We start from the raw sequence: 25,458 nt of genomic DNA, 5'->3' as shown, positions 1-25,458 counted from the left end.
TGATTATTGTTACTCATTTAGATGGCTGGAGAGGAGTGAAAAGCAGTTCTGATTTTACAGTCTGGCAAACAAATCTGAACGTACAGCGATACACAAGTGAGAAGTTTATTTTTAACATTTATTATTGTAGTTTCATGTTTTGATTAGTTACTTTGCTTCGAACTTTACGCTGGAAAATTGTGCATACATACTTCAAAGGCTTTCATCTTCCATTTTCAACACGGAATACTGCATTAATAACGCGTCTAGTCAACCATTGAATCTTTTGTTCCAAGCACATTCAAGGTTTGCTCAGAGTTATTTACTCTATTCTTGAAGTGGGAGTTGTTCAGGTCAGCTGTAAGTGACTCAGGTGTTTGGATAAAGCTAAAAGCAAAAAACACCCTCGCAGACGTCATTTCCAAGGAAGGAAAGTGGCAAAAAAAGGTAAGTATGACCTTTGAAGTGAAAGACACCTGTGTGATGTATACACATAGTCATAAATAATAGTCTTCATGCAATTGAGTGACATTTTAATATTTTATTACACCAAATGACAGAGGCGGTTTCATAAGTTAAGCTTGGCAACATGCCTACATTTCATCTGCACTAATGAAGAAAAAAATGAAGGCAAATAGGTTTCCAATACAAAGGAATATTAAAGTACAAAACTCCACTTGAAAATGAAAACATTCTCTAAGAAATTTTTGGTACAGACTTGTTTTAACCATCTAGACCGATACACATTGGCAGATTTGAATGCAACTAAATACACAGATTACATTGCTGCATTTCTAAACAAGTATTCCCACATCTACCCTGTAAACTCAGTGCAAATGCACCCCTTTCTCAGACACCTGACTGGAGCGTTGGCCCGTCGGAGACTTCATGAGGTGAAAAGGGTGCATCCTTGATGCAAACCAGTTTACCAGCAACACCATAAATTGCTGACAAACCATAGCCTTTAACGGCTCTCTAAAGCCTTCCCAGAAGACCGCTCAGAGCCATCAGCCCCATAGAGTAGCAGGTTTTGGAGGTAGAGCTAGTCTGCGTGACACTTTGTGCTGGCTGGATGCGTCTGAAGTTATTGATAATAAGAGGTGCTGTGGTGTTGGAGACGCGGACCGTTGTGCTGAAGAGGTCAATCTGGAAACACGATATTAAGCACCGTTAGAGCATTTGTGGGGATCGGCCATGCCAAGACACACCGGAAACAAAACAACTCACCAAATCTTTGCTGACTTGGACCTTGTCCTTGAACACAGTCCAAACCACAGCCTCATCACAGGAGGGGGTGGTCAAGGAGCCAAGGTAGCGATAATAACTGCTGCGATTCACCCCGGGTAGGAGATCATCCAGTGATATTCCAGCTGCACTCAATGAAACAGACTCGCCTGAGGGCAGAAACACGATCACTGCAGGCACTGTAGCATTTTATCCAAAAACATTAGATCAAATTTGCCACTACAAAAGCAACAATCACCTTACCACTGTTTGTGATGTTGGCAAGGTAGGTGGTCAATTTTTTCCAGCTGGCAGGTTGGCCAGTGGCATCACCTGCCATTTCCTGAAAAGTGTGCACATTAAATCAGGCTCAATTGTTTCCCCCCCCCCCCCCCCCCATGCAGAAACAAATGTTTCATGGAGTTTGTGGCATAAATAAACAAATAAACAGTTGTGTGACAAATTTAACTAAAGAGATCATCTTAAAGATTGCAGTCAAACAGCATGGAACAGAAACAGGATGCAAAACAATTTATTTAAAAAAGTAGCATTTGACTTTTTTGCAAAACTTAAGTTAGAGAAACGGCTGATACATAGAGCAATGAGGTTTGAGACATGACTTAAGTATATTGGCATTACAAAAAACTGAAGAAACATTTCCTCACCTCAATGAGGAAACCAAGAGCAGCAAGTCCTGTACCATCTGCAACAGCTAGAGTCGTGTTCCCATTCAAGGATGCCTTGCTGTTTACGATGTGAAGCTGGGGGAGTTAAATCAAGAAGAAATAATTGAATATACATTCAGTGGCAAAACTTATAGCTGAACATGAAAAAGGAACTGTGCGCTACCTCCATGGGATAGCGCTTGCCATTCACACTGTGCTCGGAGCCAGGGACAGAGGCACCATTACCCCAGTGCAAGTGGAACTGCAGGCTGTCATAGTCCTCGGACAGACCTCCTCCTGAAATCTTGATATTGCTGTTGAAGTTGACTTTGACTGGAACATGGTGGAAAAACAGAACGGACTATTAAATCAAGAAACTTTAGAAAAAGGGGTTCATTGGCAAGAAGTTGCTGTTGGGCAACTTGGAGGATAAATAGATGACACCAAGAATGTCAGCATGATCATTTCTGCATTTACAATCCTGGCTACACCTCCGCTTGTGACACAATCAGGGAGGGGCATCTGACTCGCAATAAGGCTGCATTGTTACTTCTGAAAACACCAACCCTCCAGGCAAATTCTTTTAAAAGCTAAAACACTTCATTCTTGCAAAAATCAAACGCATTCGGCACAACTGGTTTCTGTCCACACCCACTCGACCGCTCACCTGTCTTCCCAGTGTTGGTGATGCTTTTCAATGCGGTGGTGATGTCGTAGTTAACAAACGTGAATGCAGTCAGACTGGAGTCAGATTGGGCAGACCCTGAGACGATGTCAATGGGCGACTGTCGGGTGCCATTGCAAAACCTGGTAGCAATGGTTGGCCAGGTAGAATCACCTACAAATAGGAGCAAGGCTTTAAGTAGCTGAAGAGAAGCAACGGTTAAGATGTTAAGTGCGGCCAGTTATGAGATAAAGGGAGATCACTTACTGCAGCTTGGCAGATGATAACACCAGGCTAGAGGATGGTTGGGGGGGGGGGGATACATTAGTTACTCTGACAAACAATCTACAAAGAGACAAACAGTTTATCCAAAAAGAGTCAATATTGAGTCAAGATGAAAATAAAAATAAATTCATACGGATTGCGTCCGAGGCACAGCGGGCGCTGGACACGAGGACGCACACAGTGAGGACAGCTCCAAGCCAATTCATCTAAAATAACAAAAATTCACTTTTTCCATTTTTTTTTTTCCCCCAACAAAAAACAAATAAGCACACATTAATTCATCGGCATGAAAAAGCATCTGTCGCCATGCAAATATCTAAATAAAAGAATAAAATCAATTTAGTCCGTTTCAAATGGGCGCAACAAGCCAAATACTAATTTGCCAATTATGCACGCAATTTAATAACTGTTTCAAATAATTAAAATGATCATAAACTACTGCGAGATTTGAAAATGCTACTGCCGTGTGTAAAGACGACAACAGAGACCACCAATCGTGCAAAAAAAAGTCTCTTTCGACAATTGGACACAACTGATTTCAATTGAGATGCGCAGCAGCGAGTCTTACCTTTGACGCACCTGCACCTCGTCTGCTAACAGCTGTGTCTCGTCCTCCTCCTTTTTATTCACTCAGTGAAGTTGCTCTGACACCGCCTCTATGTCAGAGCTATGTCTGGAGGATACCTCCCTGAGAGAATTCCCCCGGGTCTGATAAGTAGGAGATTTATTTATTAAAATGATCAAAAAATATAAAAAAATAATAACCTTTCAGTTATACTTTGTACTTGTAATAGCCTACTTGTTGGTTAATAGAAGACCTTTACACGTCCTTATAAGCGTATTAACATAATTATGTGTTAATAAGACTATTTAAGTTTCATTAATATCACCATAAACATGTTTGTTAGATTATAAAACATTTTTAAGCAGTTATATAATAATCAACAGTTTATATATTCTCATAATTGCTCATTACAACATTACAGTACATATTTATTGAGTTCAGCTGACTTACCTATTATGTAATTGTTCAACTTTTTTTGTGTTGCTTTATTAACATTAATACATACTTCATAATGCATTTATTAGCAGTTAACTATGCTTTTTGCAGCATACCCATCTGGAATGAGCACTATGTGTTGTTAAAGTTCATAAAATGTGAATAAAGAACTGTATATAAATACAATGTTTTAGTAATGAAGTATAACAACAAACGTCATGGTGACAGCACCTTTAGTTCCTGGTTAATCCCTGAATAGTGTCCCGTGGCTTTATAGTTCCTGGAACTTTATGTATGTTTTGTTTCCGACAGACGTGTTTGGTCAAACCAAGAAGCACAGACCACAGAAAGACTTCTGCAAATTCAATTTAATAATCTTAATTCTTTTTTTTGTTTTTGCCACGTGTGCTCTTTCCTTAAAGCTCTGTACTCAACTCAACTTTACAGGGTGGGAAATCTCATCACTTGCCCAAGCAGTGACATGTTCCTGGTGCTGAAATGAAATCTGAAAAATCTGATTTAATTTCTTCTTCCTTAACCACCCTGTTGGAATCCGGCTGGTGATCTCACCACAGATTGTCTTCATATGACTGGTTCACCAGCGTACCGGGCCCCAGAAGGTATTTATGGTCACTCTGTTTGAAACTCTCAATTGAGCATTTTTCCACAAAAAACAAATGTGGGAATGTGATGTACATTCTATGTTTTAGCTAAACAATGAGTAAGAATCACTTATCAACTTTAATAATTAAAAACAAGTATTTCATTCAATGTCAGCAAGTATTTGAAAAAGCTTGTTTACCTGTTTGTTATCTGAAAATAATGGGAACTTAAAAAATAATTAGTGTCTGAGCTTGCAATATGTTCTTTTGAAGGTCTCCTTGTGATGAAAATTTCAACAAAAAGGGGCCAAACATAAAAATGTCCATTGTACTCTTCTAAGGAGACTGTCCTCATCAAAACACAGCATCTGTCATTTGTTCAAACGATTTAAAATGCTTAACTCGGCAAGCAACCCCTTGAGGAGGTTTAAACTCGCAGTATGGAAGCAGCGTGACCTTTTACAACATTTCAAAGGAAGGACATTACTGTATGTTGGATGAATGGGGATTCAAATAATGTGACAGAGAGAGAGAGAGAGAGAGAGAGAGAGAGAGAGAGAGAGAGAGAGAGAGAGAGAGAGAGAGAGAGAGAGAGAGAGAGAGAGAGAGAGAGAGAGAGAGAGAGAGATCTGGTCCAGATAAATAATCCTTGACGTCATCCATGTTTAGATCTTAAAAACAGGTTAGTTGGCTTCATATAGGTTACGTACTAGCCCCAATATATTTGTATAAAGGCTCTCTGGTAACTCTGCTTTTAAGGAGTCCATTCTGAAGACAAGGGGCATATATTTTTCTTTAAATCGTCAACTGAGTATGGTAACTTGTCTAGGTTTTTAAAGAAAAAGAGAATTAAATTGCCAGTAATGACCATATTTTACTGGAAATTAGGCTGCTAGCAGTGTGCTCAATTAAAAACTGATGCCCTTCAGTTGAAAACACAGCTATGTGTCTAACATTTTGAAGGAAAAGGAAAAAGAGATATGATTCGACATCAAGGGTAGAAAATACAATGTAAGCAGTGTTTCTTATAAGTGCTATGAAGGATAAGTATGGACAATAACAATATGTATGTGTAAGAATAACTATATGGAAATAGCCAATCTTCTTGCTAATGATCTTGTTTATTTATGTAGATCACATAGAGGCATCAGTATTACATTGAGACAAGTTACAAGCAGTAACTTTAACTATTGAGACCAATAAATCTAAAACCAGTCCTTGTAAACACACCCGTCACTGATGGTTACATAGGCTCACAATAATTACTCATAATCACTGCTCTGTAAAGAGAAAGCCACGCCGGGGCCATTGTAACTCAAACTTTTTAACCCAATGAACTACAATTAAATCAGTTTCAGGGAGTCATTCAAGTACATGATGTATCATCGATTGGATGTCACAATCCAGGGTGTGTGAGGAAAAAAAAACCTGAGTTGGTAATGGAAATATGATCTACCTCTGTTAAAAACTCATGTGACAAATGTCCTAGTAAGTAAAGTCATCGTTAACCAGTCACACTTGTTCTAGTCTGTTGTTTTGTTTCAGCTATTGTTTTTAGCCAGACTTCCTGAAAATGAAACTAATTTTGGCTTGATGTTGATTTGACTTTTGACTTGAAATATCTGCTGCAATCTGTGTTGCTGTTCCCGCGTTGTACGTGCAGAAAAATGTGTTTGAGGTGAGGTTGCCTGTTCTGTCGGTTGATTGTAAATCTATCAAAAAGATATTTAGATGAGCTGCATCCTTAAATTGGACAAACAGCGGTCAAAGAGGATCATAAACAGGAATTAGTTGAACTGGAGTGTCTGGTTGAACTATAATGAAGGTGGCTCAGTGGAACAGTGTCACAGCCACGTTGCCCGGGTCCACACCTTTGAATCAACCAACTACTTCACGAGTGTAATCAGTTTATATTTCTGTCTGATATCAGCCACGTACAAAAATAGCTTTTCACATGTTTTCCTGTTTTCTTCCAATTCATGCTCAGTCTGCAAGTTTACTCCCAACACAGGTGAGCTATCAAAAGTAGTGTCCATCTTCAGTACAGTATAAAACTGATTTGAGCTGAAATTCATCTATTTTAGACCACATGAGGGCAGAAAAACATGAAAACAAGCTGACAGATACACTATACCACCATGCGTGCTTATTCAATTATGTCGAACATAACAAATTCCTACTTTCACACGTCAAGCGGACGTGAAGCAACGTTCACATTCATTGAGTTTCTGGCCACCTGATGAATGTAAACCAAATATTCACTATATCCTCCTTTAGCTTGCTGCAGTAGACACTTATTGTTTTTTAGCAGGAAAAGACAGAACGTTAAGATATAGTGTCTGAGACTGACTAACACCTCCTGCATGGGACTATACAACTCAATAAACACAAAAACACAATGAGCTGAAAAGCTGCATAGAGGTTGGTATACGCATTTGAGGATTTTACATAAATTTGGCTTTTGTCTAAAACGAGAAGTGCATTCAAACTGAACTTCATTGCGAGTGAGGAGTGGGGTTGTCTTGTCATTGTTTTTTTTCCCAATCTGATTTACATGTGCTTGTATTTGGTCCTGTACATCAATATAATTGTTCATGGCGAGAATCTATAGTGAATGGTGGCATGTTCATTAGGGGTGTAACAATACACGTATTTGTATTGAACCGTTCGGTACGAGGCTTACGGTTCTGTACGCATTAAGAACCGAAAAATATGTTTGAATAATACTATTGCATTTGGAAAATGCAGAAGCTTAAATTGTGGGAAATATAATGCGGTCAACAAGGCAAACCACCCGACATAACAGACATGATGTCCGACACTCCCACCGCAGAAGAACAATAACATTCTACTGTGGTGAGGCATGTGTTCTGGGAGGCACGCTATGCTAAACTAGCTTAGCAAGAAAACCAACAGCAGCACACACGCTACAAACTCTCCCTGCAGGTAGCTGCTCCCGCGGCGATTGTTATATATCAAAGTAAAAAAAGAACAGACTTCATGCTTTTTTGTTGTATTGAACAGTGCCGTACGGAACCGTGGCACCACTGTATCGTATTGAACCGTGACACCCATAATGGTCATAGATTTTTGTGATGGAAGTGCTTTTATGACCCTTTACATTTTTAACGGTGCAGATTATTGTGTATTTTGACTCCTACATGGTGTGGTTTGCCAGATGTGGTGCCATTTTATCAATTTGCACCATCTGTTTATAAAATGTGTTTAATTTGAATGAATATACCTTTTCAAAACTTTACACACACCTTAAAAGACTTAACTTAAGCGATCTCTTGTATTTGCTGTAGCACAGCACACCAGCCCTTTAGCTGCTCAATTTACATTCAGGACATTTGTTCTTGAGTCACATCATGCTGCGTATCAATAAGGGAAATAATTCGAGGAAGCATTTTACCCTCAAACAGTATCAATACGATTATTTATTTCCCCACTCATAAAAGCACAAGAACACTCACTGGAAGAACACATTATTTTTCATTTTGCATCTTCTGTGCAGTGGTCAACAACTGTAATTATTGATTTAGCATAATAGACAATAGTCTTGAATTACCATGAGATATAGTTGATTGAAGGTTTAAATTCTCCTGCATGTTTTGATAGAGCAAAGCAAATCGGGATACTATTAAAATTAAATCAAGTAGTAACCACTTTGATACAAATCAAAAGATGTGATCTTGATTGTGAGATTATATAATTGCATACTACATCAACGAAAATCACCAATGAAACAGCACTTTCCAAGCAAGACCGATAATTAGCGCAATATACTTCTTCACAGCAGTTCCGATTAGCTAATCGTCTCACAAGTTGTATGAAAAGGCACAGAGACATGCCAGCAGTAGCAGCAGTATGATGGCAGCAGGGGCACTGGATGCTGATTTGGTGGAGTAGATTGTCCTGTCATGAAGAGACTGCGTAGGCCGATAGACGTTGTGATATCCTGCATGAGTCGGGAACATCGTCATCTGGTGGGAAAAAAAGTTAAAGTCTCATTTGGGACAGACTATACACTTGACTTGTTGTAAAAGGCCACCCCTTTCATTTAAAATAACATTCTTGCACTAGTTATCCTGTTCGAGCAGTACAACCTATTACAATAGTGAAGGCAGCCATGCATAAACAATGTGTCTTGACAGGATGAACAGAAGAGACAATAGCCATCACAAAAGAAGCTTTGAAAAAAAGATGCCATTTGAATGATAGCACATTTGGGTTAGGTTACTTTCAAGCTGACAAAAGCATTAATCCATTGACCATGTGTGTATGGAATACTTTGTAGTTTGTCCTTCAGACAATGTAGTGTAAAATATTTTTGTATACTTGAAAGTTTGTTACACACACAGATCTGGAAATCTCTTTTAATTTCTTTGTCCAGTTTTTTTTTTTTACCATCTTTCTAAAAAGTTGTCCATTTGCCAAGTAGCAGATTAGGCCGTCAACTGTCAGCTTCAACTAACAAAGCATTAGATCATAGTGTCAATGTTATCAAGGGTGTTGCACAAGACCCAAAACAGGGTGCAGCAATAAATTGTGGAAGGATTAGCTGCCATCATTCCCGTCAATGACTCAATTGTACTGTAGTGGAGAACCAATGTTTGGACACCAGGGCCAATTACTAATTATAAGATCACTTAAACCTGAAGTTAACCCTCATCCCACCAACTGGGGTTCCTTCAGACCCCACAGGTAACCTTTGTCATGTCTCACATTTATTCTATCATTCCAATTTTTCATGACTTTGTCAATCACTTTATTCCTCAGGGCGTCATATCGTTGTTTTCTGTTTCTGTTTTGATTAGTAACTGAAACTGTTTTAAAGATTAAATACCAATGTATTGTTGAGATTTTCCTTTTTTTCCCCCCAACAACAGATATAACACTGGCATTTGTTAAGCGCACGTTGAATCAGGATTCTGACACACTGCATTTCTGTAGTATCTACCGCTACGCTCAGCGTAGTCGTTTTTCATCGTCCTGTGATATCGTGGAACAAACTGCTCTCTTGTAACCTCCAAGCAGGATAATATGCTAACTATTTTGACAATCGTTATGGTGTTCATTACCCTGTTTGTTGATTATACATAAAATCACTTAATATATAATTCTTATTGTGGCACACCACATTTAAATCTTCAGCACCAAGATGTTGAGAATGACGTACCAGGTTTTGGTCAAACTTGACAGACTCTTTAAAGACTGTCCATACCACCGCTTCATGACATGAAGGGGTGGTTAAGGAGCCGTTGTAGCGGTAGTATTGAGCACGGTTGACATCGCCAAGCAAGTCATCAATGGAGATCGCATCTGTGACGTTAACTTCCGAGCCTGCATGGGAGCCAAAATGCACAAGATGTACTGCCACATTTGTTTTGACATGTATGCAAACAAAACAGTTATTCACTCACTGATGTTATGAATAGCTAAAATATAGCTGGTCAGTTTTTTCCAGGCCTCCATATCAGATGTGGGATGTGTCTACAGAGACAAACACGGTAAATGATGATGAACATTTTGAATATAGGAGTAACACAATCTGCTGCTTTAAGAAATCTACACCACTTGCCTCACGATGTCCTGAACTGCTGCTCTGGGCACTCTTCGCCTGAACAATAAACAGTACAAAGAAGTGAGTCTGTTGTGTAAACAGCTTTTCTTAGTGTCAAATTTAGACTGCAGAGAAAAGAAAGGATGATTCCCTACCCTAATATGCACTGTGAAAACTCTCCACCAATTATAGAACTGACCACAGGTGGTAGATTTTTATATTGTAACAAATATTCACAAGGTTTGCATTGGAACGTGCATGAACATAGCAGCCCCTTTAAATCAGTTTTAAATAGGATTATGACAAATCATTTCACAAAGTCTTTAAAAGTACGTATTGTCATTTAGTGTCAGACATACAACTGTGCATGTATACGCATGAACCACTTAGCAATGGATGAGAGGCGTTAACATTCCTGTCTCTCAGTAAATGATTTCACCTGATGAGTGAGAGCCCAATTATTTTGGTACCATTTTCCACCCTTCTCTTGTTGTATAACTGCAGTACAGCATGTATTTTGCTTTGGCTCATGTTTGCCAAGTGTCAAATGTCATATTGTGTTGATGGAAAACATTTACTTGTCATGTCCCGACTACAGCATCTGAAGGAACAGATTCTTACCAGCAGCAATTGTGACATCGTATTGTTTTTACCTTGTGACTGTGTGTGTGTGTGTGTGTGTGTGTGTGTGTCATCAAGGCCAAATGGAGGGCTGGAGACACACACAGTAGCAGGAAATACCACAGAAGCAATGGAGATCTTTGCCAGTTGTGTCTCTGGCTCGGGCCACATTCATCTTAAAACTCAGCCTTCATTTTGATCTCAGCTACATACCTGTAAAGTATTTTGATTGTATCTTGCACGGTTGTGATGCTATCGCAGTGACAAAATCTGTCAACGGACAGACACACAGACACCTGGTTCATAAGTACTCATAACCTCTTCTGTGGCATTTCTCCCTACAGCAGGCGTCTCTCGGGCCATATTGTTGCCATATGTGTCGCTTTCACTGCTGGTAAGAAAAAAAATATTTTTTTTGGTATGAATAGCAAGCATGGATGTTGAAGTGTGTTCATACTAGAAAAGTGACAAATTACAAACAAGTGTTGAGTGTGTGTAGTAATGCTTTGACTCACAACTACTGACTCATTACATAACTATAGTCTAATGCACTAAATGTTACCTCAATAAGGAATCCCAGCACTGCCAAACCATTAGGAGTCTCTAGTGCCTCTTCCAGAGTTAAATCCTTCCTCTTGTTCACTATGTGCATCTGGACAATGACACAATAATGACATGTAGTATTACACTGGCAAAAACTAAATCTATTAGAAAATCACACCTTCACTGCAACAACAGAGTAGTTCAATTACCTCCATTGGGTATCTCTTTGAATCCACTTTGTGCTCTGAGCCATCAGACTTATCTGAGCCCCAATGGAAGTGGAACTGAAGGGTGGAGTAGACGTATCCCAAACCGCCCCCTGAGACCTCCACCATGTCCTCTTTCAACACACACTTCACTGAAAGTTGAAAATTATTTTCATTATTGATTTATCGAATAAAATGTCCCCCCCCAAAAAAATAGCCCCTCAAAATGTTCCAGACCCCAAAGTAATGCCTTCAAATTGCTTGTTTGGACTAAAACCCCAAAGATATTCACTTGACTATGACATACATAAGAGATAGATAGATTAATCGTTGCAGCTCTAATCATAACCCTCAAAAGCTACAGTTAACTTAAGCATTAGTCTTGTTTTGGGTTCTTGATTCAATGATTCTTGAAAATCATTGACAAGCTGATCTGTGTGTTTAAACGGATTTATAAGTCTACCTTTGAGTCGGAAACAGCCCATAATATGAGAGAACAAACCTGAGTGGCCTGTGTTAGTCATGTACATGATGGCATGTTTGTCGTCAAACTTTGTAAAATTGAAGGCGTCGAGATGCTCGTCCGACACAGTGTCACGTGGCTCGATGTTGACGGGTGACTGGCGCTCGCCGCCACATTGCGAGTGAGGCAGATTGTGCCAATGAGTCGGCTTGTACTCTGATGGTAGATAGGAAAATTAAAGTGTAAAACAAAATCCTGGAACAGCATTATCACTTTGAAACTGTCGTCAGATTTGTACATACCACAGGCTTCCTCCTCATAGCACCACGAATGACCTAAAGAATAGAAGTCATATTTGATAGGTCAACTCAGTCATAAACACTACTGGACTATATGCGAGTGTGATTTTACAACTCACTGGGTGGTAAAGGAGTTGCAGGGGAAGCGAAGACGTGACGTCCATTAAGAGGTTGCTTAGGCCGATACACATCGGCGAGTCCCGTCTTCATGGGAAACCGCTGAACCTACGAAACAAAAGAAATGTTTATTGTTTAACAGTGAAGTTATTGGCAAAAATAAGGCCGAGTTTTCCCCGGAGGCACAAAAGGCTTTATACAACATTTGTTCACATAAATGTGAAACATGGTACGGTTGATTGACTTAGACGCAAGTAATTAAATTGAGTTTCACTGCAGAAATCAACTTATAAACAGTCATTTTGGCTCACTGTCTACCCTTTGCAAGTGTTTTACAGACTGGTATGCTTAAAGTAGAGGTCAGAGTCATGCACCTGCTGAACCACCTGACGCACAGGCAGCATGCAGAGACAGGTGCGCCGGTCTATCTTCCAACTCCTGACGGCTGTCAGGTAGATAAGATGAGGAGAATGATCATTCGTCACTCTGCAACATACAACACGTGACTCAACTATCTGTACAAACCCACCATCTCATCTTTTGTTGTTGGATTCAACAGAAAGTAAAACAATCCTGATGATCTAACATAATGATCAAAACAGCACACCATGTACCAGTATGTCCCGGCATCATGTTCTCTGGTGATGTTTGCCAGATGGCGATCAGTGGTCACACGTGTCACAGTTTTTGTGTAATTCCGCTTGCAATAGGTCTTCGCAATTTTGTTTAACCGGTTCTTCGGGAACAGCATGACATGAAATGAATAAATTGTTGCTGGCAGGGAAGAAACCAAGCAAGGCTACCAGGAACAGCTGGCAATATTCCACAGCAACTCGAGACAGATCATTCCGTCAATCCAATGACTTTTGTTTACTGCTCGCTTTAAGTGCCGTTTAGGTTCACTGGTCAAAGTAGGAGCTGCAACATAATGGACCTTTATCAGACGTAGGCTGCAAAGGATATTTATTTGCAAAAATCACCTCTTCAAGGGAACAATGCATGCATTAATTGCCCTCTGCACTGCCTCAAGTTTGTGAGTGTGTGGGGGGGGGGGGGGAGCAACTTGCAACTTGGTGCTGAGCAGGTAGTGTAGTGACCGTTGCTTCCCAATAAAAAAGTCACTACGGTTGCTGTAATGCTTGTTCTGACGCGTGCCATAAATAACAAAGTCCAGTTTCGAATATAGGCATTTTATTCCTCACATAATCAGAGTTCACCACTTTCTCTTCAGTTATCCATTTTCTCCTCATACCAATAAATCATAACATTTGCATTTGTTAAATCTTCACGGTCAAAAACTGTTTGCTTCTACCTATTAGCAACAACCTGTGTCCAATGACCCCACTGATTATATTACCTGTGGCCTGATTCACACCGGCACTACGCCCCCATGTGGTGGGAGGTTGTACAAAACAAAGACAACAAAATGGCTCTTACAGGTAGTGTGCAGTGGCTTTTTCACAAAAAACAGCTGCTTTCTGCGGCCCCTTCTATCAATAACAGTGAACCAAAACAGTGATGTTACAGGCAGACAGCTAAACAATAGCTGCAGATTCAGGTAATATTCTCTCTAGGGTTCACACAGCCATCTGATTACAAATTGGGGGACTTTTGGGGCTTTTGCTGCTGTAACACTGCAAGTCCAAATACTTTAAATGTTTGAAGGGCCCTTGCAGTCCTCTCTGTGCCGAGGTGTATTAGTAGATTAACTATTGGGTTAGCTCACCAGTTTTTTGTTGATGTTTATTGGCTCTTGAAAGAGTGTCCACACAACGGCTTCACTGCAGTTGGGGGTGGTCAGGGAGCCCATGTACCGATAGAACTTCGTGAGGTCTACATTTCCAATCAGGTCATCGATAGAAATGTTATGGTTCATATCAACCTCTGTGCCTGTGTAAAGATGTAAGACACAAAAAAGTCATCATCAGGAGTAGTATCACCATGTGATCTACTTTTTACATCAACCTCCCCTGCTGCAGATTTCCTTGATGTCTTTCCAAAAATATTCACACTTCACAATAAAAGCACACAGAATGCAAGTACAACGCCAGGAGCATGACTTCCCATGAGAAAACATGGGTCATCAAAGATATCAAAGCACAGGAGCGAAAATAATTTATCACAGCATCATACTTTCACTCAAATATGTTGGCTCTGAACAAGACTCAGGTTTTCGACAGGATGCAAACATGTGCATGATCTGATGTCCGAGCAAATATTTGAAGCATTAAGGTGCGACGCTTATTTGCATGATTGTTGAGATAAAAGCGCTATACGTCAGGTCACCCTTTTGATTCTCTCACTGTCGTTCTCTCTTTCACCTGCGCTTCATCATTGTTCTCCACTCTGCTCGGCCATGCACACTCTGCTTATACTGAATGGACATTGTGTTGATGTGCAGGCCTACATGCATCAGTGATGATGGCCAGAGCAAGGGTCAACAATCAGCCCATGTTGCACCTTTAACTCTGTCTTGAGACGTCCTTTCCTCTGTAGAGTCACATGAAGCAACGTCTGTTTCTTATGACGGCAGACGTTGATCACAGCTGGACTGGAGTGACGCAGAGATCAAAAAGTGACTGATGGTATGCCACTGTTGTTCAGCAGTATATACTGATCCCTGGAGTGGTATGCCACTGCGTTCAGCAGTATATACCGATCCCTGGAGTGGTATGTCACTGCGTTCAGCAGTATATACCGATCCCTAGAGTGGTATGCCACTGCGTTCAGCAGTATATACACCGATCCCTGGAGTGGTATGCCACTGCGTTCAGCAGTATATACACCGATCCCTGGAGTGGTATGCCACTGCGTTCAGCAGTATATACCGATCCCTGGAGTGGTATGTCACTGCGTTCAGCAGTATATACCGATCCCTGGAGTGGTATGTCACTGCGTTCAGCAGTATATACCGATCCCTGGAGTGGTATGTCACTGCGTTCAGCAGTATATACCGATCCCTGGAGTGGTATGTCACTGCGTTCAGCAGTATATACCGATCCCTGGAGTGGTATGCCACTGCGTTCAGCAGTATATATACCGATCGCTGGAGTGGTATGCCACTGCGTTCAGCAGTATATACCGATCCCTGGAGTGGTATGCCACTGCGTTCAGCAGTATATATACCGATCCCTGGAGTGGTATGCCACTGCGTTCAGCAGTATATACCGATCCCTGGAGTGGTATGCCACTGCGTTCAGCAGTATATACACCGATCCCTGGAGTGGTATGCCACTGCGTTCAGCAGTATATATACCGATCCCTGGAGTGGTATGCCACTGCGTTCAGCAGTATATACCGATCCCTGGAGTGGTATGCCACTGCGTTCAGCAGTATATACACCGATCCCTGGAGTGGTATGCCACTGCGTTCAGCAGTATATACCGATCCCTGGAGTGGTATGCCCGGAAATTGATCTCAGCACTCCAACTTGAAGGGCATCTCAACTACTAAAATGCATCTCAAAGAGCTACAAGCTAGTAAACACCGGTGTATCCTTTGCGGATTGTATTTGTGTGCATATACATCACTGAATCATATGACACTTTATTTACGTAGTACTTTTCATACAAACATTTGTAGTGCCTCACACAATAAAATACATTAATCCTATAACATATAAGCATGTGTTGAATAAAAATGCATGATGTACTTCTTGTCACATTATGCCACGTTGTGAATTGAATTAAAAGTAAATATACAAGATCATAAACAGTGTTCAGGACAACTGTGGAGGCGAGGAGAGGAATCGAGGATGTACAAACTGGTAAATGAGAACGGTCTTAGGTCTCTATCAGACCAATCACTGCGATCTGCTGCAATAATATTAGAGGGACAAACACCTACCTATGATGTTTGTCAGGTAAGATGTGAGATTGCCCCATGGTCCCGACATATCTCCATCGTCTGTTGCCTTTAGGGAGAGGACATCAATTATACTTACATTATCTTGACAATATGGGAATTAACTCCTTCAACGTGCATGCATTTATTTATTTTTTTTGTAAATATTATCTGGAGCAGTCCAGTCGTCAGTGGGTTGTTGGTGTTCAGATGCAGCCATCAGAGAACCACTGCAATGACCTGTGATCTTAAGATGTAATAATCTGGCCAAATTTCATAATTGCAACCTCTTTCCAATGAGCAAGCTGAAATTCTGCAAAAATGTTAATATTCTAATGACGTTTTCAAGGAATTCTTTTTAGTGAATGGTTAGCAATCAATAGTTTTCTTTGTAATGATTTGAAATACTGGACATACATTTATGAAAAACCCAAGAGCTGCAATTCCCTCTGAATCCTCCTTGGCGTCCTGCGCCGAGAGGCCTTTCTTCAGACTGACTATGTGCATCTAGGAGAGAGTACATGGATTGATAAGACAAAACAAAACAATGCAGTTTATAAAGGAGGAGAGGCATGTTGTCTCAGGTGAATGCCAACCCATACTGTACCTCCATGGGATATCTGTGCCCATCAATCATGTGCTCTGAACCTGGCTGATATTCTGTATTGCCCCAGTGAAAGTGAAACTGAAGTGTAGAATAAGTTCCATTAAGTCCACCTCCACTCACTTCAACTTCATTTGCCTCCAATATGCATTTCACTAAAGATGGAGAAGAGTGTTTATGTAGTTACAGCCTGTTTTTACAGAAGTTTAACACATTTGATTTGAATGCCTTCTCTGTCCAATACTGCATAATAGTGTTCTATGCAAAAAAAGAACAATGTTGTGTACTCAGTCTCAGTTTGTGTACCTGTATGACCGTTGTTTATGATGGACTTGATGGCGTGTTGAGACGAGAAGTTGACAAAGGTGAAGTTAAGCAGGTGATGGTCAGTCTTAACATCGCCGGTGTCGATATTAATAGGAGACTGCCTTTTTTCTCCACAGGAAGCACCGGGGATGTCTGCCCACTTTTTCGGGGTGTGCTCTGTGAAAGTTATTAAACTATTGTAGACCGATAATGGTTTCGCTCCAAATTGTACCGTCACATCTGTCTGTACTTACCACAGCCGTGATAGCACCATTCACTTCCAGCAGCTGAAACAGAAATATAGAAAATGTACTTTGAAACACTGCAGGAGCCAGCTGATACAAAAACAGATGTATGTAGTTATTCCGATTCTGAATTTGCAATGTAAAGATATAGTGGAAAAATATCTCCCCAGGCAGAGGATAAAGTCTCTCTCTCTCTCTCTCTGTAGTAATCCAGGCTTTTCTTTATTTACTTAGCTGAGCCCACCGGGCGTGCCCTTTGCTATCCCATGAAAGCTGATCTGCACTGCGTTCATTCGGCGGCATCTTGTTTGAGGAAGTGTAGCGCCCATAATCCCCCCCCCCCCAGATAAACATTGTTATCTGTTGCCGTAGTTTGCACTATTAGCACTGTTAGCTGCAAGCCACTGGCTAGGCTGTCACCGTGTAGAGAGCAGTGTGGAGTCAATAGATATGACTTCTGAATTATGTTCCTGAAATAGAGGAGGCGGCAGTTTCAGGACCACATTCCTAGGACTTTTTTTTGTAGCTAAACGGACAGTGAGCACAGTGATTTTATTAAAATAATGCAACATGATTAAAATGGTAAAATAATAAGTATTAACAAGAACTAGACTTATGCCGTACGCTTAAGGCTTTGCAAAAATTAGGGTCCTAAGCATGCGGCCCGAGTACTTTGGTCCTGAAAGTGCAGCTTTCTTTATTCCAGTGTACTTTTCCTAAGTAAAGTATCTGAGTACTTTTTCCACCACTGCAACAGGTACCAAGGTCAAGAGGCCCGTGTTGGATCATGCGGTGTGGTGGACAACTTTAGTCAATGCGGTTTTTCCAAAACGTTTGTTGATTTAATATGCTGGATGCATTTTAGGTTGCCGAACATAGGTTGTTCAAGTTCAAAATTCCCACAATAGATCCCTCATATCCTAAATAAATTGCACATAACCCTCAAACATTATACATGATACACAGAAATTGATAAAGCTCACCAATTACAAATGTTTCCATTTAGTGACAATTGATGCATTTTACTCACCACATTTTACCAATGCCCCCAAACTCAGAAACAGCAGAAGTAAGGAACGATGCATCTTTAGGAAGAAAAGGAAACCGGTTATCAATCAAGGTTTCATGAAGTCTTTTTCTCAATGTCTGAAGTAACTTTATCAGACAGAGAAAACATCTCTATACCAGCCTCTGTGATGATTAAGAAAGCCCACCGTACACTACGATGTATAAGTCAAAGGATATCAATAGGAATACAGAGGTTTTCTTTTTTCAGGTTTAGGTCTGGACATGGAGTCAATCACCTATTTCATGCAATCTGCATTACAGAGTCCATCACTGACCTGAAATCCCATTTAAATGCACTATATTGAAGAACAAAAACCTTTATAGATAAAGCAATGCCCTTTGGCAATTCATGCGTTAGAAGTCTGACAAACATCCTACCTTCCTGGCCTGAGTCCCTACGGATTAAACAAGTTCATCAGTGAGGAGAAGGTGAAAATGTGTCCCATGTATCCATCAAGTCGGTTATAAGGAGGAGGAGGGACACATAGTGGGAGGGAGGCCCTCTGCGTATATATACACACAACACCAAACCAGTATGGGGGAGACACGCAACATGACTGCCGGTCTCTGTTCCTGACATTGCAATCAAAATACAAATGGTGAGAGCAAGTCAATGATCTGGTAACATATAAGGGTTTACTCAGCAAAGTAAAGTTAGCTCAATGAATCGTGCTCCAGGACACAGCGCCCAGGTTTCCATACACAACACTGTCTCAATGTATGGCAGCATATTTTATGATTATTTTGTATTTATTTTTAAAAGAAGAGCCTTAGTTTAAATGCAAAGCATGATTGTTTTTCTAAACTTCACTTATGATGAAACTTAAAATCATCAATTTGAACCCTGTGAAAGGAAGTGGTATTTGACACCTCTGTTTTTGTGGTCGTCACCAACAATGGAACACAAATGAACAAAAGCATAACCCGGCTAAAAGGATATACTGAAATTTACTCCATCCCTTTGGAAACATAGGACACAGCTAGACTAAGCTTTTAATTCACAGGTGACCCTGCAAACTGATACCTTAGAAGCTAAATAAGACTTGGTCTTTACACAATTGGATTATATCAGGCTTCAAGCAGCCTATACAAGCCATTGTAGGAATGTTGACCATAAACTGCAGTAATGTGAGATATTATACAGTTCGCTGGGTCAGTGGCATTTCTTTCATTGCACATATGACTACATTTCAACTGCTCAATCCTGGGAAATCTTGAAGGTAACAGAAGTTCAGGTTGACACATCAAACATGAAACAGATACTGTGCGGGAAAGTGTTACATCAACATAAATACACACACACACACACACACACACACACACTTTGGTATGCAGCTATTTAAAAAAAAAAACAGCTAAGATTGATCTTGCAGTTTATGTTGACATTTTATGAAACTCCTATTTGATAAGTTAGCTAAGAAGATTGATCCAAATCAATCCTTAGAGCCAAGACTCAATCGACTCATCTCACTTTGTGCCAGAAAGTTAATATTTGTATTTCCCAAAATGTCGGAACAATTCATATAAATTGATAATGGCAATGTGTTTTATGAAAGAACTTAGCTTAACATGAAAACATTGACACTTCAACATCACTCCACCATTCTTGACAGAGAGAAAACGGTCTTTGTACAAGTCAGTGTTTATTGTAATCGTGCCAGTGTTTACACACACACAAACACACACACACACACGACTCTGTAAATGAACCCAGGTTTCCTGCCCTTCACCACATCACTCATGTATCCAAGCCCTATCTGGGTTTGACTTCTCAAACACAACACACCTTTTCCAAAACAACAAGGACAAGCTGTTAGGCAGGTTTATGTTCAGTGAATTGACACAATGGAGAGACAGTATGCGTGAAGAACAATCTAGCAGTGGTGGGCGGTCAGGGCCAGCTAAGCCTTCTCTGCTGGCCGAAACAGAATCACAAAGTTATAGCTATTTTATAATTTAATGTGTGTTTGCCGGTGTTTGCCGACCGGCAAAGGCAAACGCCGTAGTTCAGTAGGACAGCACAGAAGGCCCGTATAAAATGCACGGCCCGCCACTGCAATCTAGAGTGTATGAATGAATGTATGAATGAATGAATGAAAGGTTAAACATGAGTAGCATCAAGGCCTAAGATAAGCTGATGATACATTTTGTGGTTGCACTAAAGTCAGTATAACCTGTATCAATATGAAGCAGTCAAAAGAACACAAAGTTCTGGCTCTGTCTGTGTTGATTGAACAATATCCTCAATATATCTTTCCACCTTTTTCTTGCCAAGTCACTGACCACTAAATAAGAACTTTGTTTTTCCTTGACACAAGACAGACGTTTACCATAAAACCTTCCCGGCAGGAAACCTTCCCTTTGCTGTCTGGAGAGAAACACTTTGCTTCATCTGAGCAGCAGCTGCAGCTCGTTAACTAATCATCTTGTGATTGGCTGGACTATTGACTTCAGCAGTTGTGGTGGTCACAAATCTTTTTAAGTGACACTTCAGAAATGCAAGTGTCAGTTTGATTTGTCTGTGTATATTTCTTGTGAGAAATCACTGATGCCTACAAATATAAAATGAGTGCGACCAGGGGGAGAAAAAGGTGAGATTAAAACAGATTAAAGAAAAAATAAAAGGGGAAGAGTGAACAGAAATGATTTATTTAAATTCAGTATATTCTAAAATATATTCATACTCTGGACTAAAAGTTTGAACCCAATTTATATTATATTATTATGAATCATTCCGAATTTACAACATATACATCCCATAAGGTAATATATATATATATATATATAAAACCTAACTTTATATGCTTTATAACTTTATAGTTGCGAGTTAAAACTGTTGTGTTTTATGGGCATATTTACCCAAGTTATTGACGTTTTTCAACTGCTGTTTCAATTAGCCCCAGTCATGAGTATGTGCACAAAATCAAATCGAGTAATACTTTAGAAGTCAGTAAACAATGTGAAATAGAAAACTAAAAGTAAACATAGCAAAAGCAGCTAATTGGAAGCAAATCCATGACAGAGATAACCTGTGCTTGTGGTGTATGTCCGCTAGAAGTTCTACAGATGAGGAACATTTTATTATCAGATGGGAATTTGTAACATTGCATAAGTTGTTTTTGTGTTAACTGCTGTGAAATTTTGCTGTAAAAAAAATCAGTGGGCTGAGTGGGCAAGTTAGGAGAGTGGCAGTAGACTTCATTTTCATCTCTCCAGTGCATTCATACAGATTACTGCCGCTGAGATAGACCAATTAAGATTTTGGATCAACTAAACTGTTTTACAAAAATGCTCCTACAAAAAAAAGAATCTTAACAAATTATATAATCGCCGTAGCCAGTTATTATCACCCTTTTTGCGTGGAAAATGTACAATAGGCAGATCATTAAATAAAGGAAAAGTAAAACAAACTTGTTTGCTCTTATTTAAAGGCAGGTTAAAAATCTAAAACCTAAATGTGTTTTTTGTATTTCTGTCAGCTGTTAGATTCATGACGAGCTCTTGTGAGAGTCCACATGTTGCTGGAGAGGTATGAACAGCCGGACAGCGCCAATCCTGGGCGCAGTACTTCGTGCAGCCACAGGGTGGCGGTAAAGGGCACAATCTCCGGGTTGCTCAGAGTAGAGAGGAAACACTCCTGCAAAACAAAGACCAAACACCATGGGGACACTCAACACTGAACTACATAGCGTTTCAAAAATACTGTATGTGCCGTGCTGCTGTTGAATCAGTAGATGCATGTACAGTAGAAGCATTTAATTAAATATCAATGTGTCGTGAGAAGTCTTACTGAAAGAGGATCCCAGTTATCTCATCAACAAGGCCACCTGAAAAAAAAGCAATAAATACAATATTTTAAAAAGGCCAAAGTTGACTGAATATGTAAATAAACAAGGTGCATGCACAGTATGAGTACCAGTATTTACCTGGTGTGCAAATTGTGTCACACAGTATTGGGCAAATGTAGCAGGATGAGCATTCCTGGAAGACAAAAGGGTTAAAATGAGGAGGCTCTTGTCCCACTGAAGCATTGCCTTTAATGTGTATTATATAGACAAAGCTTATGCAGATGCTTACTTGGCAGTGCTCACACTGGTCCGACTCATCTCCCTCTTCACAAGGGCATTTGTCACAGTTATTAGAGCAGTGCTAAAAGAAGCGGGGGGGGGACACACACATTGTGTCCAGTTATTTTCAAATAAAAATGTATTTGAAATAAACTTAGACTATTCATTGCAACTTTACATTCTTGTACTACATGCTTTTACCTCACAGATGGAGCAAACACTACACAAAGAGCCAGAGTGGTATTGCAGCAGGTCAGTAGCGGGCTCCACTTCACTTGTGTTATCTGCTGCGTCATCATCTTCAGGCTCATCTAAAGTCAACAGAGTCAATGATAAATTATAGGCCTCTAGAGCTGCAGCGGTAATGCAGCCTGATCGACATTAGTTCACTGTTGATACATCGTATCGCCAGAGCCAACCTAAATAAGCCGGTACCAAGAAGTAGCAATGATTTTTCAGTCAGCCGATACCTGCATTTGATCCTTTTTGTACCCAGATATAGAGAAAAAATGCTATCTGTATGGTTTTGCTCAAAGCCAATCACAGCAATCAATCTTTGATCAAATGTGACGTGTGATTGGCCCACTGCCACACCAGCATTTGACAAAGTTGGCAGTTCAGCGCGCCAAGAGAGCCACAAAAATGTTTGAAAGTGTGGTTTGGTACATCAGGCCTGTGGCATCAGATAAAACATAACTGCGGTGGTTGTGGCATTATACGCAACTGAATACATGCAATCAGATGATGGGTAGAATAGAAAACAAAGTTCGTAAATGAAGTACTCTTTTGGTATCTGTATCACTTTACTGGTATTGGTACTATCGCAAATTTTTTAAACCAAACCCAACTGTCGGTATCGCTGGGTATACGTAATTTAGAAAGTGTCCCCACTAAGTATTTTGTCCACCACTTTGGTCCAGACTGAAATATCCCAACAACAATGTGCATTTAGACATTCATGGTCCTCAGAGGATGAATCCTATTGACTTTGGTAATCCCCTTACTTTTCCTCTAGCACCACGATGAGGCTGACGTTTGTGATTCAAAGAGAAATATCTCGACAACCACCGGATGCATTGTTGTTAAATTTAGTAAAAACGTTCATGATCCCCCAGAGAATGAATTGTAATAACTTTGATCTCCTGACTTTTCATCTACCATCACCAGGTCAAAATTTCAGTTTGTCCTGACCAAATACCAGCAAAACTAGTGACATACCAGTAAGCCACAACAAATGTGTTTAGTGCTAATTAGCAAATGTTAGCATGTTAATACATAATATAACATGTTCATCCAAACATTATACCTGCTAAACATCAGCATGCAAGTACTGTAAGCATGTTAGCATCACAGAGCCGCTAACATGGCTGTAGACTCTCTTGTCACATTGCAAAATGTCCTGCTTGGTGTGTATCTCCGGCACAATTCCTTAACATATCTGAGGGATCCATATTAGCATTGATGCTCATGTTATGTTTATAAATGTTGGAAAAAAAAAAAATGAACCTTCCTTTTTCCAGAGATCATGAGATCATATGATTAGTGTCAGGTTGTGTTACAGTCAATGCTAATATGCTTATACAATAATATTTATTTGAGTCGCATAAATAAACGTAAACGTAAATGTTTCAGAGCAGTTAGCCTTTAGAGAGAGAAGGCAAAATGCACAGATGAGTATTTGTAACAAAAGTAAGACGTAAAGTCAATGAGCAAACTATCCCCAACATATGCTGTATGACACTGTGTTTGCACAGTAAAGAATAAACAGCATGAAAGCTCTTCTTTTGAATATCGCTTCTATCTAAATGTTTTTACACACTTCATCAGTACCTGTTTTGAGGTCTCAAAATGGCCACACTGGTTCAACAAAAGGCATGAAGGGTTTAGATACTGCTTGGTGCCAGCTACCTCACCGATAAGCCGGTCTATTTTAGGATTGATATGTGTGACAGTGTCCCTACGGTGGCTGCAGCTCGCTTTATGACAGAAGAGTTAGGAAACAATGTGGTTTACTTTATACTGAGTGGTTGCAAGTGTTTTGATAAACCCAATATATTAAATAAGCGGGAATACCGTCATCTTCCTCTGCTTCAGTTGCATCCTCTTCTTCCTCCTCATCTTCTTCCTCCTCCTCATCAGCATCATCGGCCTCCTCTTGCTCAGCTAACTCAACTCCTTCAGTTTCGTCGTCATCATCGTCATCAGACGCCTCCTCTTCCTCCTCTGCTGCTGCCTCATCAGCCTCTTCCTCAGCATCATCCTCGTCTTCCTCATCTGCAGCCTCCTCCCCCTCCTCATCGTCTCCCTCTTCTTCAGCATCATCCTCGTCTTCCTCATCTGCCGCCTCCTCGCCCTCTTCTTCTTCAGCATCCTCCTCCTCTTCCTCATCCGCAGCCTCCTCGCCCTCTTCCTCGCCTTCATCTTCAGCTTCTACCTCCTCTTCCTCATCGGCAGCCTCTTCTTCTTCCTCCTCATCAGCATCTTCCTCTTCTTCCCCCTCCTCCTCGGCAGCCTCTTCCTCCTCCTCCACTTCCTCGGCGGCAGCCTCCACTTCCTCTTCCTCAGCAACCTCCTCTTCCTCCTCCTGTTCATCAGTTTCTGCCTCATCATCTGCCTCATCATCATCTTCCTCATCATCCTCTGCTACATGTTCCTCTTCCTCACCTGCACCATCATCACCCTCAGTGGTTTCGCCCTCTTCAGCCACAACCGCCGCAACATTTCTGGCATGGAGGCCTTCGTCCGCTGCAGCCACGTCCTGGGCACTCACTAGTCCAGAGAGCGGGCCCTGCGATGGGCACAGGAGGACCAGCAGGAGCCCCACTACCCATCCTTTCACAGGTGCCATGTTGGAAAACACAGTTGAGGACACTCTTCTGAACTACAAATCCACAACCGGGTGATTATCTCCACCCTGTTTCAAAAAACAATCAATGGGTTTTTAACACGTAAAAACAATTAAATCCGCGGAAAACGTAAAAGAGCTGCAGGTGATTCGGGGATATTGTTCAGCTCTTTGCTCCGAGCTTCAGAGAGACGGGGTGAGGAGGGCCACGTTCACGAGACTAACAGAGCAGAGTGCCAGCCTTGT

The 25,458-nt window shown here is 40.6% G+C and overlaps 3 protein-coding genes across 3 annotated transcripts; all 3 read right to left on the bottom strand.

Moving 5' to 3' along the window:
• Positions 1 to 954: 954 nt before the first annotated feature.
• Positions 955 to 3,023, bottom strand: LOC142951278 (carbonic anhydrase 4-like). Its single transcript, XM_076092775.1, has 8 exons — positions 2,951 to 3,023; positions 2,800 to 2,826; positions 2,536 to 2,706; positions 2,053 to 2,201; positions 1,869 to 1,964; positions 1,468 to 1,546; positions 1,207 to 1,373; positions 955 to 1,125 (listed from the first exon to the last, which is right to left on the bottom strand). The coding sequence occupies exons 1-8, from the start codon at positions 3,021 to 3,023 to the stop codon at positions 955 to 957; spliced, it is 933 nt and encodes a 310-aa protein (XP_075948890.1).
• A 5,217-nt stretch (positions 3,024 to 8,240) lies between these two features.
• Positions 8,241 to 18,317, bottom strand: LOC142951277 (uncharacterized). The gene is made up of 16 exons (XM_076092773.1): positions 18,267 to 18,317; positions 17,242 to 17,284; positions 16,988 to 17,164; positions 16,685 to 16,836; positions 16,495 to 16,584; positions 16,081 to 16,147; positions 13,961 to 14,124; positions 12,237 to 12,342; positions 12,121 to 12,153; positions 11,858 to 12,034; positions 11,359 to 11,507; positions 11,169 to 11,258; positions 10,004 to 10,042; positions 9,846 to 9,915; positions 9,602 to 9,765; positions 8,241 to 8,405 (listed from the first exon to the last, which is right to left on the bottom strand). Exons 1-16 carry the CDS (start codon positions 18,315 to 18,317, stop codon positions 8,241 to 8,243), a joined length of 1,737 nt encoding a protein of 578 aa, XP_075948888.1.
• Positions 18,318 to 22,086: 3,769 nt separating this feature from the next.
• LOC142951344 (uncharacterized) lies at positions 22,087 to 25,215 on the bottom strand. The gene is made up of 5 exons (XM_076092842.1): positions 24,441 to 25,215; positions 22,569 to 22,678; positions 22,378 to 22,449; positions 22,227 to 22,281; positions 22,087 to 22,127 (listed from the first exon to the last, which is right to left on the bottom strand). Exons 1-5 carry the CDS (start codon positions 25,213 to 25,215, stop codon positions 22,087 to 22,089), a joined length of 1,053 nt encoding a protein of 350 aa, XP_075948957.1.
• Between the last annotated feature and the right edge of the window lie 243 nt (positions 25,216 to 25,458).

The sequence above is a fragment of the Anarhichas minor genome, unplaced genomic scaffold, assembly GCF_050575085.1.
Source record: "Anarhichas minor isolate MPS153535 unplaced genomic scaffold, ASM5057508v1 ptg000017l, whole genome shotgun sequence".
NCBI classification, from domain to species: domain Eukaryota; kingdom Metazoa; phylum Chordata; class Actinopteri; order Perciformes; family Anarhichadidae; genus Anarhichas; species Anarhichas minor.
This window is presented reverse-complemented; position numbering and strand designations above follow the sequence as displayed.

What these genes read in the sequence shown, in the direction of transcription:
- LOC142951344 (XM_076092842.1), bottom strand. Translation starts at nt 25,215, where the DNA reads ATGGCACCTGTGAAAGGATGGGTAGTGGGGCTCCTGCTGGTCCTCCTG. An exon ending in TGAAGCAGAGGAAGATGACG is followed by an intron (nt 22,679 to 24,440) that starts GTATTCCCGCTT and finishes TGTTGACTTTAG; the next exon opens with ATGAGCCTGAAGATGATGAC. An exon ending in GTGTTTGCTCCATCTGTGAG is followed by an intron (nt 22,450 to 22,568) that starts GTAAAAGCATGT and finishes CGCTTCTTTTAG; the next exon opens with CACTGCTCTAATAACTGTGA.
- LOC142951278 (XM_076092775.1), bottom strand. Translation starts at nt 3,023, where the DNA reads ATGAATTGGCTTGGAGCTGTCCTCACTGTGTGCGTCCTCGTGTCCAGC. An exon ending in TTATCATCTGCCAAGCTGCA is followed by an intron (nt 2,707 to 2,799) that starts GTAAGTGATCTC and finishes TCCTATTTGTAG; the next exon opens with GTGATTCTACCTGGCCAACC. An exon ending in CTCTTGGTTTCCTCATTGAG is followed by an intron (nt 1,547 to 1,868) that starts GTGAGGAAATGT and finishes CACACTTTTCAG; the next exon opens with GAAATGGCAGGTGATGCCAC.
- LOC142951277 (XM_076092773.1), bottom strand. Translation starts at nt 18,317, where the DNA reads ATGCATCGTTCCTTACTTCTGCTGTTTCTGAGTTTGGGGGCATTGGTA. An exon ending in ATGGTGCTATCACGGCTGTG is followed by an intron (nt 17,165 to 17,241) that starts GTAAGTACAGAC and finishes TAACTTTCACAG; the next exon opens with AGCACACCCCGAAAAAGTGG. An exon ending in GGCACAGATATCCCATGGAG is followed by an intron (nt 16,585 to 16,684) that starts GTACAGTATGGG and finishes ACTCTCTCCTAG; the next exon opens with ATGCACATAGTCAGTCTGAA.